The following is a 20,572-nucleotide window of genomic DNA, read 5'->3' as shown; positions in this document are numbered from 1 at the left end:
TAGTATTACTCTAACACAGTGGTCTGAAACTCCTGGTTTACAGGCCACATCGGCAAGTCACATTATACTGGCTTGCAAAGTGTTATATAATTCCTATGGAATCCTATGGATTCAACATTTGGAACAGTTAATGACCCGCAACTGCAGTTAAAAAGACTGCCAAGATAGGGAAGATTGATAAATGAAATAAATCCAACCAATTACAGATTGGATTAGTTTTGAAAAAATCTGTTATTTTTCTTTGTTTAGTATAAGATAAATGTATGAATCAATGTGCATGCAGGAACATAGATATTAAAACAAACTATTCTAAAAAGCAACCTGCAACTAAGCCTGCTGGGAAATGTGATGTCTTTTTCATTCTGAGAGAGTAAATGGAAATTAACTCAACACGTTGATGATTCCCCTGTGATTCAAATAAAACGTAATGTATTCACCTCATGTGGTGTCAATTTCAATCCCCCTGGTGTTAAGCCCACTAGAATCAACACTGAGATTTTAACACCCGCAAATTTGCTTGTGCTGATATTGCGATACAAAAATATTGTGCTGTACTTTACCTTGAAAGACATGCTCTGTCTATATCCAATATTAAAACTTCTCTCATCTGTCTTAAAGGATCTAGTGTCGTTATATGCATGCTAACCAAACACAGCATCTGCATGTGTCATGATCAGTAAATTGGTTGTTATGAGTGCTTATGGCAAGATTAAGCTGATGTCATGCTCAACATTGTAATACAGGCTTCTGGACAATAACCAGTTCCATACACTGTAATCAATAGAGCACTCTTTAGCTGTTACATCTACTATGAACCTATGTTTTACTGTATTATGAAGGCATACATAAGTATTTTCTTTATTTATATGCTGGCACAAGGAGACACAAATATGTATTAATGTTTTTAAAGTATTAATAAACTATTGTATTATATATGACAAATCACCAATAATGACTTATGAATGTAATTATGGTATTTGTGCATTTATAAAGGATGACATAAGGGAGCTGTGAACTGTTATGAATGTTCATAGCAAGTCTTATAATGCACTTTGAGTGATGAAGCGTCTCTATGTAATCCGTTACAAAATCACTTCTAGCCTTTATATGCACTTATAAAGGATGATATAAGGAGCACTTATGATTGCTTATACTGTACCTAGGATTACTCTTGTAATGTTTATGCTTATGCGTATAGTGCAATATGTATGTAACAGAAGCCCTTATAATGCATTCATAATGCATTATAGACTGGTGCATTCAACAAAGAACAAACTAGTGTTCTTTTGTTTTTAGGCTGGTGGCTGTACAATGTCCTCAGCACAGGGCAAGGATATATCGGACTACCATATCAGCGGTGAGTCTGTGTGTGTGCGTGGCCCCACGATGCCCCATCCATTCTGATGTTTCATGCTGCTTGGTCACACACAGCAGAGCCACCGATTCAGTCTGTTTGTGTGTGTCCTTAAGCCAACTCTTCATAAGAACACTTAAACAAGGCTTTGACACGTTAAAAAGACCAAGATATTCCATAATTTGCCTGCTTGCTGCTTTGAAAAGGCAAGGTGAAACTGTCCGCTTTGGGCATTCATAATAAGTCATTTTTCTTAAGAGAGAGACGGCAGTAACAGTTGATAATGGTTCTTTCAAGTCGAAGATGTGAAATGTGTTTTTAGGTGCAAATGAGAATGCTGTTTTTGTTGGTAATGAGTCATCAAATGACTCTCATTGTGTTATGAATTTATAGTGTTAAAGGTTTTATCAAGCACTTCTTGTTTGATGATACGTTACAGTAAATAGTGGACATAATTTGCCTAACAAACAAATGTTATTTCCCCTCAGTGGTCCGAGCTCCCCCCGAATGGGAGGTAGGGGTGTTCGTGGCTGGGTTCCTCCTGTTGTTGGCGGTGGCAGGAGTCAACCTCTGGAAGTTATGGAAGTCTGGAACCTTTCCTGCACCCTCACCCTTCCCAAACTTTGACTACCGCTATCTACAAGAAAAATATGGCAACTCCTTCTCAGAAGCGCGGCAAAAGGTCAGAGTTTATTTCAAGTCCATTGATACAACATGGGAGATAATGTTGAAAATACCAAGAATTCTCGGTTTAAACTTAATTCAAAGGATACCGACATAACAACTTCATAGCTCATTCGTAAGCAGCATATTCATAGATACTCAATCAAAAAATCTTAGATGTATGGGAACCACCACTACACTACAATACACAAACCACAAACTTCATACATTTGGGGTATGTTGTAAACAGGCTACTTGCTACATTTGAGCTCTTATTGGTCCATGGGAGTCGAGCAAAATGTTGTAATATTACATTGTAATCTTTAAACACGATTATTTCAATAGAACATCTTGAGTTGTTCTGTTATTACATTGAAAGATTCTGATCGAATTGGTAGGTTTGTTCATTTTTAAACATCTTTAAAAAACTAAAAAAAATGCTGTCCCACCTTTTGATGTTACTACCGAAACATACACATTAAAAGACTGTAGAACGGATGTGCCTTAAGCCACACCCCTACCAATATCACCAGGTGATGGGATTGTACCCCTCTCAAGCATGGTCACATGGTAAGTAGTCTGTCTGCCTGAATTGTCTTCATGTGTTTTTAAGAAGTGTCACTACCAAACATCTAATCTATTTTTGGGACTAAAATATATGTTTGCTGGGATGTACATTTGTTAGCTGGAGATTCTAGAAAATAAAAAATAAGTACAAGTTATCCAAACCAAAACGGACGGTTACAACTGAAACAATTAACACAATTTAGATATTTCGAGGTGCCCTCTTTGTATCTGTGCCATTGTGGCGTCTGTGACAGCCTCAATGGCGCTGCCTGTGCTATCTCCATTTTTAAGCTGCATGTGCCATGGTCTACCAATTGAGTTACAGAGGACCACCATGTGGGTAGTATCACAAAATAAAAAAAATCCTTAGTGATACATTGACTCATCTTTTGCAAGAAAAAATACATCGGTGATAAATTAGAGCTAGAGCTTGGCAATATGGAGCAAAAGTCATAAATGCAATACATGTAACTATTTTGCTCGATAACAACAAATACCAACAAATATTATTTATGGATAGTTACTTTGCATTAGCGGCAGGTCTCTAGACAATGTTTTTCCAGTGCCAAGAAAGACAACTGAGACGACAGCGTATATGTTTTTATTGATTGCTACACTAAGGGATGGTACATTTCTTTCAAGGGCTTAGATGCCACTAGAGCTCTTAAATCAAGGTAAGGGTCATTTAGCTTGCTAATGTTTAAAGTTATAAACTGATAATGAGCACCAAACACAGATGAAAGCATTACGTTAGCATGAAATGTCCCATCATTTAGTGTAGCAATTGATAAAAACACATGTGCTGCCGCCTCATTCAATCTATCATCAATATGTCCACTCTTATTGATAGAGTTTATCTCATGATCTCGTTCAAAACAACTTTTATGTTGTGACCATGAGAAAATGTTATTGTGATCCCGACAAAACAACTTTTGTTATGTCGTGATCAAGAGATAAATAAGTTGTGATCACGACATATCGAGGGAATACATTTGTAATGTCACATGTATTCTCTGGGCTTCCGTAGTTTGCAGAGAATGGCGCGACAAACAAAAAACATCCAGTCGGCGGCAGCTCGTTGATGAGAGGTCGAAGGAGAATGGCAAGAATCGTGCAAGCTAATAGGCTTAAAATGAACGTTGCAGTACAACAGTGGTGTGCAAAACGGCATCTCAGAATACACAACTCGTCTGTCCTTGTCACGGATGGGCAATGGCAGCAGACGACCACACCGGGTTCCACTCCTATCAGCTAAAAACAAGAAGAAGTGGCTCCAGTGGGCACGTGATCACCAACGCTTGACAGTGGAGGGGGGATAAACATTGCCTGGTCTGACAAATCCCAGTTCCTGTTGTGTCATGCTGATGGCAGCGTCAGAATTTGAGTCCATTGCCCCTTACTGCTTGGTGTCAATGGTACAGGCTGGTGGTGTAATGGTGTGGAGAATGTTTTCCTGGCACACGTTAGGTTTCCTTGATACATTGTTGCTGACCAGGTGCGTCGCATTATGGCTACAGGGGGGTCCTACCCGGTACCAGGTGGGTGTACCTAATAAACTGACCATTGAGTGTATATCATACAGATGTGGTATTCTACTGGTGAGCTTAAACATTCTCCAATCGTTGTTGAGATCTGATATTCTGCGCAGTGCCAGACGAGATGTAAGCCAATGTCATATGCCTATCGTCAACCAATAAAAATGTTCTAATCCTTTTTACTTAAATTCCAGCTAAACTTGGAGAGGACAGTTAGGCCTAACTACTTTCAAAAAGCTTGCTTCTGATCAAGAGCTACAAAAGAAAGTAAATAGCCACATTAGACTGAAAGATAAGGTAATTTTGTCAAATTTGTGAGGCTCTCCGGCCATGCTCATTAGTTGCTCATTCAACATGCTGTTTGCTGTTACTTCACTCAACCTCCCTTCTAACTGTTTAACAATTCCTGACGCCAACCAGAACTTTTTCCTCGGCCAAATCTTCCCAAATTTTTATTAAATACACACACGTGGTCTCTCATTTCTGCATGACCAAATTTTATCTAGGTGCGCTAGGCTAGGTGCGCTTCAAGTGCTCGTTGAGTTCAACAGATTGCAGGGGTGTAGTACTGCCTGAGTGACACTTCTCACTGTTTGCCTGATGTGCTGAAACTTTTTCTGCGCACTTCTATAGAATGACCCATACAGAATATGCAGCTGATGTGCCATTTATCTCCATCATGGTAATAAAATGACAGTTTGGCTGCTGCACAACGTTTATCAAATCAAATTGTATTTGTCACATACACATGGTTAGCAGGTGTTAATGCAAGTGTAGGGAAATGCTTGTGCTTCTAGTTCCGACCATGCAGTAGTATCTAACAAGTAATATAACCTAACAATTTCACAACTACCTTATACACACAAGTGTAAAGGAATGAATAAGAATATGTACATAAAGATATATGAATGAGTGATGGTACAGAACGGCATAGGCAAGATGCAGTAGATGGTATCCAGTACAGTATATACATATGAGATGAGTAATGTAGGGTATGAGAACATTATATAAAGTGGCATTGTTTAAAGTGGCTAGTGATACATTACATCAAGATGCAGTAGATGGTATAGAGTACAGTATATACATATGAGATGAGTAATGTAGGGTAAGTAAACATTATATAATATAAAGTGGCTAGTGATAAATTGATTACATACATTTTGACATTATTAAAGTGGCTGGAGTTGAGTCAGTATGTTGGCAGCAGCCACTCAATGTTAGTGATGGCTGTTTAACAGTCTGATGGCCTTGAGATAGAAGCTGTTTTTCAGTCTCTCGGTCCCCACTTTGATGCACCTGTACTGACCTCACCTTCTGAATGATAGCGGGGTGAACAGGCAGTGGCTCGGGTGGTTGTTGTCCTTGATGATCTTTATGGCCTTCCTGTGACATCGGGTGGTTTCGGTGTCCTGGGGGGCAAGGATGTTTTCACCCGGTGATGCGTTGTGCAGACCTCACTACCCTCTGGGAGAGCCTTCCGGTTATGGGCGGACCAGCTGCTGTACCAGGCGGTGATACAGCCCGACAGGATGCGCTCTATTATTAAATTCCCTTTAATTTGCACAACAAAACTCACTTTTGCCTGCTGTGCAAAGCACTCTGGGACATGCAGTGAAAAGGTAAATGGATAGCGACCACACCACCACCCTCTTAGGAAATAGATCCAGAATACCTTCATTGCTGCCCATCAAAATGGGCATACATTTAGGCTATTGTTTATATGTGTAGTCACACTATGTTGGGGTAAAAATCGGAGTATTATGTTTGTATAGATGTCAACCCTAATACATAGTCATCGTCACCAATCAACTGCATTACACTTAAAAACGTCTTCAACTACCACCACCGATTTCTATATGTTAGCTATGCTACTAAACTCAGCAAAAAAAGAAACGTCCCATTTTCAGGACCCTGTCTTTCAAGGATCATTCATAAAAATACAAATAACTTCACAGATCTTCATTGTAAAGGGTTTAAACACTGTTTCCCACACTTGTTCAATGAACCATAAACAATTAATAAACATGCACCTGTGGAACGGTCGTTAAGACACTAACAGCTTACAGACAGTAGGCAATTAAGGTCACAGTTATGAAAACTTAGGACACTAAAGAGGCCTTTCTACTGACTCTGAAAAACACAAGATGCCCAGGGTCCCTGCTCATCTGCGTGAACGTGCCTTAGGCATGCTGCAAGGAGGACTGCAGATGTGGTCAGGGCAATAAATTGCAATGTCCGTACTGTGAGACGCCTAAGACAGCGCTACAGGGAGACAGGACGGACAGCTGATTGTCCTCGCAGTGGCAGACCACGTGTAACAACACCTGCACAGGATCGGTACATCCGAACATCACACCTGTGGGACAGGTACAGGATGGCAACAACAACTGCCCGAGTTACACCAGGAATGCACAATCCCTCCATCAGTGCTCAGACTGTCTGCAATAGGCTGAAATAGGCTGGACTGAGGTCTTGTAGGCCTGTGGTATGGCAGGTCCTCACCAGACATCACCGTTAACAACGTCGCCTATGGGCACAAACCCACCTTCGGTGGACCAGACAGGACTGGCAAAAAGTGCTCTTTACTGACGAGTCGCGGTTTTGTCTCATCGGGGGTGATGGTCAGATTTGTGTTTATCGTTGAAGGAATGAGCGTTACACCGAGGCCTGTACTCTGGAGCGGGATCAAATTGGAAGTGGAGAGTCCGTCATGGTCTGGGGCGGTGTGTCACAGCATCATCGGACTGAGCTTGTTGTCATTGCAGGCAATCTCAACGCTGTGCGTTACAGGGAAGACATCCTCCTCCCTCTTGTGGTATCAGTGTTCTGCCATGGCCTGCTAAGAGCCTGGATCTCAATCCCATTGAACACGTCTGGGACCTGTTGGATCGGAGGGTGAGGGCTAGGGCCATTTCCCCCCAGAAATGTTCGGGAACTTGCAGGTGCCTTGGTGGAAGAGTGGGGTAACATCTCACAGTAAGAACTGGCAAATCTGGTCCAGTCCATGAGGAGGAGATGCACTGCAGTACTTAATGCAGCTGGAGGCCACACCAGAAACTGACTGTTACTTTTGATATTGACCCGCCCTTTGTTCAGGGACACATTATTCCATTTCTGCTAGTTACATGTCTGTGGAACTTGTTCTGTTTATGTCTCAGTTGTTGAATTTTGTTATGTTTATACACAATATTTACACGTTAAGTTTGCTGAAAATAAAGGCAGTTGACAGTGAGAGGACTTTATTGTTTTGCTGAGTTTACTTTATATGAACAGGAGTAAGCGAATAGCTGACATTTTTTTGAAACCCGAAAAGGACAAACTAAATATTTTTCATCAAAAACAGCCAAGTATATCCATGTCGAATTTTAGTAACCTCCTTGTGGGCCTGTTAGAACACATACATTTTGACGGATTTGACGAATATCCACTTTGTTAAATCAGCTTTTTTGAATAGGTACCAATGACAGCGTCCTTTTTCAATCCCTCACGCAAGTTTTCAGACCCTTCAAGGAACATTTATTTTTGAGAGAGAATCTAGCACCAAATTCAGCTACTTTTCAGGCTGCATTTGGAGTGTTTTGTCACCAGGAGTTTCTATGCTTTTGTTAGCATTTAGTGACATTTCTATGGAGTGGGATTTTTTCTGTATTCTGTAAGTGTGTCTACCTCCATCCATGCGTATATTCAATATAACTCACAAATGAAACTATGGTCTGTGAATATATACAAATATTCTGTAAATTAAACCATTACTGTAAATCTGTAAAAATATTTCACAAATTAAACCATAATCCGTGAATATGTAAAAATGTTTCATACACATTCCAAAACTGCTTGTGGATATTCATTCTGTGTTTACTGAATTTTTTATTCTTTTTTTCCACTTTTGGATGTATTACAATCCACAAATGTGACTTGTTCAGGAAACATATGTTGCATGTCACTACTTCACAGGAGAGGCATTTGAACGTATAACACTTTTAGGGGTGCAGAAATGCCTTCTGGAACATGTAAACGTTCATGTGCCTTAATTACGAATGTGTATGCCATCTGTAAATACTAATAACATTGTTAAATTATGAGGAACCTTCCCGCTATCCATGATTGGCTGAGATAATGGATGGGCTGGACATGCCGAGAGATGAGTTCAGATTGGTTTGCCATGTAGCATGCTTCTGTCTATATTATGAGTTGCTCAGTATGTGTAGACAAACCTTTCTACTGTGGATTTTTTAGAAAGATATCATGAAGAACTGCAAAATAACTGTTGCTACTGCTCTCCACCTACTGGAGGAAAATCGTGCCATGCTGACTCTCTCTGACTGAAAATTAATCAGAAATTCCTCATTTAGGTCAAAATGGTAAAAAAAAGTTTCCTTTGAACCAGTCATTGTAGAGTCTTTTGATGACAGTGATTGGGAAGAAACCGCAATCAACAGTGTTTTTGTCACTGAAGAAATTGACTGAGTTTTGAAATCCGTGGAATGCCCGGTTGAAGCAAAATATGATCGCTAAGGAGATGGAGAAAATTATGGCGTTTGATTGCAAATATGCAGAGGGAGTTGAAAAGAAAACTGAAGGCTGTTGTATAAAACATCTGTCACCAGATTACATCTTCAAACTAAGGGCAACCATGGTATCTGTGAAAGAGAGGGAGAAGAGTTAATCCATGTATACAGGTAAGAGTCTAGCTAGCTACATTTTCAGATATTATGAGTTTCTAATTTTGTCAGTCGTTTTCATTGCAAGTTAAAGCGTACTGTCAGAGGGGACTCACTAGCTAATGTTACTTTTGTGATCTGTGTAGTAATATTATTCGTATGTCAGAAAGCCATATTTATTGCTAGTTATAGCCTAATGTTAGCTAGCTAGCTAACATGGACCCTAGTTGGTTAGCTTTATCTATCTGCAGATTCATGCATCGTGGTTAGCTATGACAATCAGTTTGTTTTGCTAGTAGTATGGGTTGGGATTATTGCCGCTTTAAAAAAAAATGGGAACTTGGAAGTGGGAAATCTCCAACTTCAGTGCAGTCAAGACAACTGGGAACTCCGACTGGGAAAAATAGTTTTGAACGGTCATCCAACTCGGAATTCCAACTCGGGAACTCGGGTCTCTTTCTAGAGCCTTGACTTTATTACATTTTTCAAATACTTGTCTCATCGCTGCAACTCCCTAATGGGCTCGGGAGAGACGAAGGTCGAGTCATGCGTCTTCCGAAACATGACCCGCAAACAGTGTTCCTTAACACCCGCCCGCTTAACCCGGAAGCCAGCTGCATCCATATGTCGGAGGAAACACCGTTCAACTGATGACCGAAGTCAACCTGCAAGGGCCCGGCCCACCACAGGGAGTCGCTAGAGCACGATGAGCCAAGTAAAGCCCCCATGGCCAAACCATCCCCTAACCCGGACGACGTGACGCCCATTGTCGTGCCATTCATCCGCCAGCATCACCTCATGTTACAGCATAGACATAGCTGTAGGTAAATGCTATCTATCTATCTTCCTAGGCTCGTTTGTACAGTCTGGTCACTGTGCAAAGGTTGAGGATTGTGCCATATTTCCTTCTATTAGGCTAGATATTGTTGTAAATGTCATCTCTGCGCCTGTGCACATGTATGCATGTTCAACTAGTCTACCCTAATGTTGATGTTATGCTGGCACAGTTCAACTGTACAATAATAGTATATATATATATTTTTTTGTCTTACAGACAGTACTGTGTAGTGCCTGGGCTTCTTCCTGGAGTGGAATCTAGATACAGAAACATAATTATTGTGCCTGCGTGTGTCATTGTAGCAGAACTGAATCCTGTGATCTGTATCCCTTTCAAAGGATTAGACATTAGTCTGGATTTCAAGCAGATGACTCACGAGGAGCTGAATGGCAGTTTGATAATGACAACACTCCTCCCACACCTTTACAAGTATTCCCTGAACTTACTATATGTTTCTTTGGGATGGTAATTTCATCATGACCACCCCTCCCATCATCTGCTGTGATCACCAGTTCTCTTAGCTACAGATTATTACACCAGATAATGTGATTTAGCCAAAGATTTCTGGTATCCATTACTGGGAGTTACAGGATAGGTACTGTTTGGTGTAGAACTGAGAATGTTCAACCAACCTTAGCGATGTCGTCTCATAAAATGTATGTTTCCAGTTGCAGGGGGTCAGTTTGAATTTCGAAAATGCTACGTAATTAAAATAAATAGTTTTTTAGCGTCATAAAGTCATCCGACAATATGTGCGCCGCCATCGTGTCTATTTCAAGTCTTCTCACTCATTGATTGAAACAGGTCCCTGTCATCATGACATGCAGCACTTTGGGGTGGACACCCACCTGTCTCCATCAATGAGAGAAGACTTGAAATAGACAAGATTTCGGCAAAAATCTTTGGGTAAAGCACGTTAACTGGTGTAACATGCTGACTACACCGATTTTGTCCATCCACTCCAGACGCGATCAGGACACGCAGGTTGAAATATCAAAACGAACACTTCAACCAACTATATTATTTTGTGGACAGGTTAAAACACATATGAAACATTCATGGACTGAAGTTAGAAAAATTGCTGGTATCGCGTCACTTCTCAGCTGTCGTCTAAATGTATTCCCCATCAGTTCAGCCTGAAAATCCTTCTGACAATCTTTGCTCACCTCATCATTCTTGATAGCCGCAAGCTACTGGCAGAATTGGGGTGAATCTCTGGTAGGTAGATTTGTGAAAGATAACTCATCTTTGCGCATGTTTGTAATTGGCTTAGCTAGCAACAGATCACCATATGGGCATGATGACAAACAGTAAAAAAATGTTGCCTAGAGAAGTTCTGAGATTACTGTGTGTCGGTCGTTCGAAGTAAACAACGACATTATTCAGTTTGTGGGCACGCCCACTCTACCTAGCGGGCGGTATTAGCATACGCCATGAATGCCAGACTGTAGCTCATTATGAGCAGACCAATACACAGTGAGTCAACTTCCAGATTCTTCCAGTGAAATTAAAATGTTCTAGTTTGTGGTTTGAAGAACTGATGTTTATGATAAAGTAATATTGTTAATATAGTAATGACTCTATGCCGTGGCATAGCCATGGTGAAATTCCTTTGAAGTGTAAAACTAACAATGACTCAATAATCCATGCTTTCTGGGAATGCTATAAAGTAAAAAAATTATGGGCGGAGCTAGAAAGTTAGCTGTCAGAAGTATTACAATGTAAATGTACTTTTAACCCATCTGTCTGCGAATTTCAAGACATGGTATATGGGGGTATAGTGAGACACCCAATGGGCTGGACGATTCTCTTCTCATCTATCATCTTGAAAAAAAAAGTATACTAAAAAACGTGAATATCACTCAATCCGCCATCATTAACACAATGGACAAATCGAATGATTTGTTATTGAAATGTCAACGGGCGACCGAAAAAAAACGTGTGCAATTTAAGGCCGTGTGTCAAACCATAATGCAGGCACTAGGGAAGGGGGTGTGAGCATGCGGCCTCGGCAGATGAGATGTAGTCGTTGTTTGTGTGGGTCTGTAAAGTGTTGTACGTGTGTATATGTTTGCATCTGGTGTGGGAAAAAAATAAAAATGTAAAAGATGGGTACCCAGACTACCACAGCAAGGAAAATGTCACAGGTCCCTGCTGCGACAATGTCACAGTAATGGCAGAAAGTCATCTAGCGAGAAATTAAGGAGCCAATAGCGATGGCAGCGGGGGGGGGGGGGGGGGGGGGGGAGATGGTGGAAGTCAATGCTAATTTGGTGAAGATGAATGTTCTGAATGGACAACAGTATTGAAAATTGTAAGGAAAATGTTCTATAATTGGAGTATGTGTGTAAAGGATAATGAATCACTTCTTGTTGGGATATGTTTGTTGAGTAAGGATTAGAGCCGACCGATTATGATTTTTCAACACCGATACCGATTATTGGAGGACCAAAAAAGCCGATACCGATTAATCGGCCTATTTATATATAAAAAAATATTTGGAATAATGACAATTACAACAATACTGAATTAACACTTATTTTAACTTAATATAATACATCAATAAAATCAATGTAGCCTCAAGTAGATAATGAAACATGTTCAATTTGGTTTAAATAAGTGTTGGAGAAGAACGTAAAAGTGCAATATGTGCTATGTAAGAAAGCTAACCTTTCAGTTCCTTGCTCAGAACATAAGAACATATGAAAGCTGGTAATTCCTTTTAACATGAGTCTTCAATATTCCCAGGTAAGAAGTTTTAGGTTGTAGTTATTATAAGACTATTTCCCTCTATACCATTTGTATTTCATTAACCTTTGACTATTGGATGTTCTTATAGGCACTTTAGTATTGCCAGTGTAACAGTATAGCTTCCGTCCCTCTCCTCGCTCCTCCCTGGGCTCGAACCAGCAACACAACGACAAAAGCCACCACATCAAAGCAGCGGTACCCATGCAGAGCAAGGGAAACAACCACCCCAAGGCTCAGAGCGAGTGAAGTTTGAAACGCTATTAGCGCGCGCTTGCTAGACAGCCATTTCACTTCGGTCACACCAGCCTAATCTTGGGAGTTGATAGGTTTGAAGTCATAAACAGCGCAATGCTTGATGCACAACGAAGAGCTGCTGGCAAAACGTATGAAAGTGCTGTTTGAATGAATGTTTACGCGCCTGTTTCTGCCTACCACCGCTCAGTCAGATACTTAGATACTTGTATGCTTGTATGCTCAGTCAGATTATATGCAACACAGGATACGCTAGATAATAACTAGTAATATCATCAACCATGTGTAGTTAACTAGTGATTATGATTGATTGTTTTTTATAAGATAAGTGTAATGCTAGCTAGCAACTTACCTTGGCTTACTGCATTTGCGTAACAGGCAGTCTCCTTGTGGAGTGCAACGAGAGAGAGGCAAGGTCCTTATTGCGTTGGACTAGTTAACTGTAAGGTTGCAAGATTGGATCCCCCGAGCTGACAATGTGAAAATCTGTCTTTCTGCCCCTGAACGAGGCAGTTAACCCACCGTTCCTAGGCCATCATTGAAAATAAGATTGTGTTCTTAACGGACTTGCCTGGTTAAATAAAGATTAAATAAAGGTCTAAAAAAACAGCATAACATTTTTTTTTTTAAATTGGTGCCCAAAAATACAGATTTCCGATTGTTATGAAAACTTGAAATCGGCCCTAATTAATAGGCCATTCCGATTAATCGGTCGACCTCTAGTAAGGATGCATATGTGGGAAAACCGTTTGAGGTGTCAAATTATGAAGTTTGCACTGGGAAAAGTGGACTGTGTCAGAGTGACCTGGAGTTGTCTTATTCTGATTAATTGTATTTCTGAAGAAAAGAGAAAGATTGCAGTGGGCCTCAAAAGAATCCAGACAACATAAGTTTTGTGTTTCTAACTTCGGAGTAGAGCACCCGTCAAAGGAGTCATCTCAGGGGTGACGACAGATGTTCAGGTTCAATACCTGAATAGAATTCCCAGAGTAGTGGTGCCTGGCGTCTGACCCTCTGGGTGAATGGAGAAAAAGAAGAAAGTCTGTCAGTCCTGTTGTTTTTTGATAAAGAGCAAATACCAACGCATGTGAAGCTTGGTTATGAGGTATGTGGCAGGGTCTACAGTCAATCACGGACTACAAGAAGAAAACCAGCCCAGTCACGGACCAGGATGTCTTGCTCCCAGGCAGACTAAATTAACTTTTTTGCCCGCTTTGAGGACAATACAGTGCCACTGACACGGCCTGCAACGAAAACATGCGGACTCTCCTTCACTGCAGCCGAGGTGAGTAAAACATTTAAACATGTTAACCCTCGCAAGGCTGCAGGCCCAGACGGCATCCCCAGCCGCGCCCTCAGAGCATGCGCAGACCAGCTGGCCGGTGTGTTTACGGACATATTCAATCAATCCCTATACCAGTCTGCTGTTCCCACATGCTTCATTGTTCCTGTTCCCAAGAAAGCTAAGGTAACTGAGCTAAACGACTACCGCCCCGTAGCCCTCACTTCCGTCATCATGAAGTGCTTTGAGAGACTAGTCAAGGACCATATCACCTCCACCCTACCTGACACCCTAGACCCACTCCAATTTGCTTACCGCCCAAATAGGTCCACAGACGATGCAATCTCAACCACACTGCACACTGCCCTAACCCATCTGGACAAGAGGAATACCTATGTGAGAATGCTGTTCATCGACTACAGCTCGGCATTCAACACCATAGTACCCTCCAAGCTCGTCATCAAGCTCGAGACCCTGGGTCTCGACCCCGCCCTGTGCAACTGGGTACTGGACTTCCTGACGGGCCGCCCCCAGGTGGTGAGGGTAGGCAACAACATCTCCACCCCGCTGATCCTCAACACTGGGGCCCCACAAGGGTGCGTTCTGAGCCCTCTCCTGTACTCCCTGTTCACCCACGACTGCGTGGCCACGCACGCCTCCAACTCAATCATCAAGTTTGCGGACAACACAACAGTGGTAGGGGGCTTGATTACCAACAACGACAAGACGGCCTACAGGGAGGAGGTGAGGGCCCTCGGAGTGTGGTGTCAGGAAAATAACCTCACACTCAACGTCAACAAAACTAAGGAGATGATTGTGGACTTCAGGAAACAGCAGAGGGAACACCCCCCTATCCACATCGATGGAACAGTAGTGGAGAGGGTAGTAAGTTTTAAGTTCCTCGGCATACACATCACAGGCAAACTGAATTGGTCCACTCACACAGACAGCATCGTGAAGAAGGCGCAGCAGCGCCTCTTCAACCTCAGGAGGCTGAAGAAATTCGGCTTGTCACCAAAAGCACTCACAAACTTCTACAGATGCACAATCGAGAGCATCCTGTCGGGCTGTATCACCGCCTGGTACGGCAACTGCTCCGCCCACAACCGTGAGGCTCTCCAGAGGGTAGTGAGGTCTGCACAACGCATCACCGGGGGCAAACTACCTGCCCTCCAGGACACCTACACCACCCGATGTTACAGGAAGGCCATAAAGATCATCAAGGAAAACAACCACCTGAGCCACTGCCTGTTCACCCCGCTATCATCCAGAAGGCGAGGTCAGTACAGGTGCATCAAAGCTGGGACCGAGAGACTGAAAAACAGCTTCTATCTCAAGACCATCAGACTGTTAAACAGCCATCACTAACATTGAGTGGCTGCTGCCAACACACTGACTCAACTCCAGCCACTTTAATAATGGGAATTGATGGGAAATTATGTAAAATATATCACTAGCCACTTTAAACAATGCTACTTAATATAATGTTTACATACCCTACATTATTCATCTCATATGTATACGTACAGTGCCTTGCGAAAGTATTCGGCCCCCTTGAACTTTGCGACCTTTTGCCACATTTCAGGCTTCAAACATAAAGATAAAAACTGTATTTTTTTGTGAAGAATCAACAACAAGTGGGACACAATCATGAAGTGGAACGACATTTATTGGATATTTCAAACTTTTTTAACAAATCAAAAACTGAAAAATTGGGCGTGCAAAATTATTCAGCCCCCTTAAGTTAATACTTTGTAGCGCCACCTTTTGCTGCGATTACAGCTGTAAGTCGCTTGGGGTATGTCTCTATCAGTTTTGCACATCGAGAGACTGACATTTTTTCCCATTCCTCCTTGCAAAACAGCTCGAGCTCAGTGAGGTTGGATGGAGAGCATTTGTGAACAGCAGTTTTCAGTTCTTTCCACAGATTCTCGATTGGATTCAGGTCTGGACTTTGACTTGGCCATTCTAACACCTGGATATGTTTATTTTTGAACCATTCCATTCCAAACTTTATATTTTGGATCATTGTCTTGTTGGAAGACAAATCTCCGTCCCAATCTCAGGTCTTTTGCAGACTCCATCAGGTTTTCTTCCAGAATGGTCGTGTATTTGGCTCCATCCATCTTCCCATCAATTTTAACCATCTTCCCTGTCCCTGCTGTAGAAAAGCAGGCCCAAACCATGATGCTGCCACCACCATGTTTGACAGTGGGGATAGGGTGTTCAGGGTGATGAGCTGTGTTGCTTTTACGCCAAACATAACGTTTTGCATTGTTGCCAAAAAGTTCAATTTTGGTTTCATCTGACCAGAGCACCTTCTTCCACATGTTTGGTGTGTCTCCCAGGTGGCTTGTGGCAAACTTTAAACAACACTTTTTATGGATATCTTTAAGAAATGGCTTTCTTCTTGCCACTCTTCCATAAAGGCCAGATTTGTGCAATATACGACTGATTGTTGTCCTATGGACAGAGTCTCCCACCTCAGCTGTAGATCTCTGCAGTTCATCCAGAGTGATCATGGGCCTCTTGGCTGCATCTCTGATCAGTCTTCTCCTTGTATGAGCTGAAAGTTTAGAGGGACGGCCAGGTCTTGGTAGATTTGCAGTGGTCTGATACTCCTTCCATTTCAATATTATCACTTGCACAGTGCTCCTTGGGATGTTTAAAGCTTGGGAAATATTTTTGTATCCAAATCCGGCTTTAAACTTCTTCACAACAGTATCTCGGACCTGCCTGGTGTGTTCCTTGTTCTTCATGATGCTCTCTGCGCTTTTAACGGATCTCTGAGACTATCACAGTGCAGGTGCATTTATACGGAGACTTGATTACACACAGGTGGATTGTATTTATCATCATTAGTCATTTAGATCCTCACTGAACTTCTGGAGAGAGTTTGCTGCACTGAAAGTAAAGGGGCTGAATAATTTTGCACGCCCAATTTTTCAGTTTTTGATTTGTTAAAAAAGTTTGAAATATCCAATAAATGTTGTTCCATTTCATGATTGTGTCCCACTTGTTGTTGATTCTTCACAAAAAAATACAGTTTTATATCTTTATGTTTGAAGCCTGAAATGTGGCAAAAGGTCGCAAAGTTCAAGGGGGCCAAATACTTTCGCAAGGCACTGTATATACTGTACTCTATATCATCTACTGCATCCTTATGTAATACATGTATCACTGGCCACTTTAACTATGCCACTTTGTTTACATACTCATCTCATTAGTACATACTGTACTCGATACCATCTACTGTATCTTGCCTATGCTGCTCTGTACCATCACTCATCCATATATCTTTATGTACATATTCTTTATCCCCTTACACTGTGTATAAGATAGTAGTTTTGGAATTGTTAGTTAGATTACTTGTTGGTTATTACTGCATTGTCGGAACTAGAAGCACAAGCATTTCGCTACACTCGCATTAACATCTGCTAACCATGTGTATGTGACAAATAAAATTTGATTTGATTTGATGTAAGATACGCTGTAAGAGCTTTCCTCCCAAAACCATTGCAGTGCAAGAATTGTAAAGTATTTAGCCATGTTTCAAGTGTGTGCAGACGCACAGAGTATATTGAAGAACTGTGGGTAGAAGGACGACAGTGTTGCAATTGTGGTGGGGCTCATGATCCCGAGTTCCTGGAGTGCCCTGTAAGGGTGAAGGAGATTGAAGTGACAAAAGTTAGAGCGGTAAATTGAATCTCCTATGGGGAGGCGATTAAAATAATTGAGAAAACAAGTGAAGCTAGTGACGATATGGTTGTGGATACACCACAGCCTGTAATAAAGGTTTGCTGCCAGTCAAAAGATACCCTGTGTGTTAAAAATGTGGATTTTGTGGTGTTCATTGCCACAGTTATAAACTTTATAGCACAAGTCTCAAGGAAGTCAAAGGAACTGGACATTATAATGGCTGCTTCAGACAAGGTTTTGGGACTCAGGGATTTTACATCTGAAGACTTGCAAGCACTGGAAGACCCACCCTCCCAGGTTCCCTTGAGCCTGTATAGGGATCATCCGTTTAATTTATTTAACAGAAAAGTTGAATTTTTGGGGAATCCTATTTCCATCCCGCAGAGTGGGTGGCAGGATGCTCATTAAATTGTGTGATCACCAATATACCATAGAAGAAGAAGTAAAAAATAAACATTTCCATTTTACAAAAGGCCTTTAATTTGGAAATTCCTGTGGATAAATGTGTTACTAAGGTTATGAATAATACCGCAATAATACTGGTTTCATAACAACTTTATGTATACCCCCTTCATATAAAGTGTTACCCAATAAAATATTACTGAATTTCTTAGACCTTGATGCAAGAGTTGATGTGTAATTTTGCGTTGTTCGTGTCCTCAGAGAGTGGTCGCCAACAACCACAGACGGGCCTCCGCCTCCACCAACCTGAGTCGTAAGCCCAGCCTGCAGCTGGTGGACACCCCGGATGGGCTGCGGGACCTGGGACACCTGGAGCTGATGAGCCGGGACCTGATGGACCCTGCCGGTGGGGTCGTGCCCTTCAACCGCTCCATGTCCACCGACTCTCTCAGCTCTATTTCCTCCATCGGCAACAATTTTGGGCACGACTACACAGTGGGGCAGCTGGAGGTGACCCTGGAGTATGAGGCCCGACCAGGGCCTGGGCCGGGGGTGCTCCACATCGCCCTGCACCAGGGCAAGGACCTGCTGGAGAAGGAGGAAGGGGACTTCCCCGGCTGCTTTATCCGGGTCACCTTGGTTCCTGAAGAACTCAACGTGGGCATCACCAGGGTGAGTGTGTGCATGCGTGTGGTAATAGTATTTTAGATTGATATTATCGTATTTTATTTTGGCTTTGCAGAATGGTTCTGTGATATCATATTTCACTGAAGATGCAACGCTAATGATGTTCTGGGATCATTCTTGTAGAACATTTTCTCAGAAACCAGACAGAAAGTTCTTTCTGTTTTGAATGGACAAAGCCATCGATCATATCTAGTTAAGCTTTATTTATACAGCACATTTCATGCATGGAATGCAATGTGCTTTACAGGAAAAAATTAATAAAAAACAATTAAAATAAAAATGAAATATTTACTACACAACAAACATAAGATAAAAAGCACCCTAAGGAAAGCAAAGCTAAAAATATGTGTTTTAAGATCTCTTTTAAATATGTCCACTGTTTCGGCCCCCCTCAGGTTCTCTGGCAGGCTACTCCAGAGGCTGGGGGCATAATAACTAAAGTCTGTCTCTCCATGCCTCTTGGCCCCCCTCAGGTTCTCTGACAGACTATTCCAGAGGCTGGGGGCATAATAACTAAAGGCTGCCTCTCCATGCCTCTTGGTCCCCCTCAGGTTCTCTGACAGGCTATTCCAGAGGCTGGGGGCATAATAACTAAAGGCTGTCTCTCCATGCCTATTGGTCCCCCTCAGGTTCTCTGCCTATTCCAGAGGCTGGGGGCATAATGAATAAAGGCTGTCTCTCCATGCCTCTTGGTCCCCCTCAGGTTCTCTGGCTATTCCAGAGGCTGGGGGCATAATAACTAAAGGCTGCCTCTCCATGCCTCTTGGTCCCCCTCAGGTTCTCTGACAGGCTACTCCAGAGGCTGGGGGGATAGTAACTAAAAGCTGCCTCTCCATGCTTCTTGGTCCTAGACTTCAGGATAGTTAAAAGGTCAGTGCCAGAGGACCTGAGGAACCTACTGGGTACATAAATAAATAGCATGTCTGACATGTATTGGGGTGCACAATCGGGATTGATTTAAAAACCAATAGAAGAATATTTAAATGAATTCTAAAACTCACAGGCAGCCAGCGCAGACAGACTTTAAAACCGGTGTAATGTGTGCTCTGTCTGGTCTTGGTCAGTACCTGTGCTGCAGCATTCTGTTTTGCGGTTGACCAATGGATTTCTTGGGTAGACCAGACAGGAGATCATTACAGTAGTCAAGCATGGATGAATCTCTCTGTATCAGACTGAGAGAGAAACGGTCCGCACCCTGGCAATGTTCCTCAGGTGGTATTAAGCTATGTTGGTCACATTCCTATTGTGTGATTCAAAACTGAGTTCAGAATCTAAAATGAAACCTAGGTTTGGTGTTTTATCTTTATTGCCCGTGAATTAAAATGTGCGGATAGATTCTCTCTGCTTTGGCTCCAACAATAAGTACCTCGGTCTTGTCTTGATTTAGCTGGAGGAAATTGTGAGCCATCCAAGTATTTAAATCACTAATACATTTACATTTGACATTTTAGTAATTTAGCAGACACTATTATCCAGAGCGACTTACAGGAGCAGTTAGGGTTAAGTGCCTTGCTCAAGGGCACATCGACAGATTTTTTCCCCCCACCTAGTCAGCCCAGGGATTTGAACCAGTGACCTTTTGGTTATTGGCCCAAAGCTCATAACCACTAGGCTTATCCAATAGGCTATCTACTGCCCACTACAGTCTAATAATGAATCTGTGGAGCTAAAATCTCCTGGTGACACAGAAATGTAAAGTTGTGTATTTTCTGTGTAGTAGTGAAAATCAATGCTGTGCTTTCTGATAACGCTGCCAAGGGGTAACATATAGAAACGGAACAGTACCGGACCAAAGATCAAACCAGAACTGAAACTGGAGAGGCCAGAACTGGACCGGAGAGGCCAACCCACCTCTCCAGTCTGTCCAGAAGGACATCATGG

The 20,572-nt window shown here is 42.1% G+C and overlaps 1 protein-coding gene across 2 annotated transcripts in view; it reads left to right on the top strand.

Moving 5' to 3' along the window:
• Window positions 1-20,572, top strand: part of syt12 (synaptotagmin XII) — a 42,326-nt gene that overhangs the window by 10,544 nt on the left and 11,210 nt on the right. Inside the window, exons 2-4 of one of the 2 annotated variants that reach the window (XM_021564319.3) lie at window positions 1,297-1,357; window positions 1,843-2,036; window positions 18,266-18,676. In XM_021564319.3, coding sequence (XP_021419994.1) covers window positions 1,312-1,357; window positions 1,843-2,036; window positions 18,266-18,676 — 651 coding nt within the window. In that variant the 5' untranslated portion in view covers window positions 1,297-1,311. The remainder of the gene's footprint in view (window positions 1-1,296; window positions 1,358-1,842; window positions 2,037-18,265; window positions 18,677-20,572) is intronic. The other variant, XM_021564325.3, reaches the window with a different exon arrangement.

Source organism: Oncorhynchus mykiss, chromosome 2, assembly GCF_057628025.1.
Source record: "Oncorhynchus mykiss isolate SJ-2025 chromosome 2, ASM5762802v1, whole genome shotgun sequence".
NCBI classification, from domain to species: Eukaryota; Metazoa; Chordata; class Actinopteri; order Salmoniformes; family Salmonidae; genus Oncorhynchus; species Oncorhynchus mykiss.
Note: the sequence above shows the minus strand (reverse complement) of the source record. Positions and strands in the feature narration are given on the sequence as shown.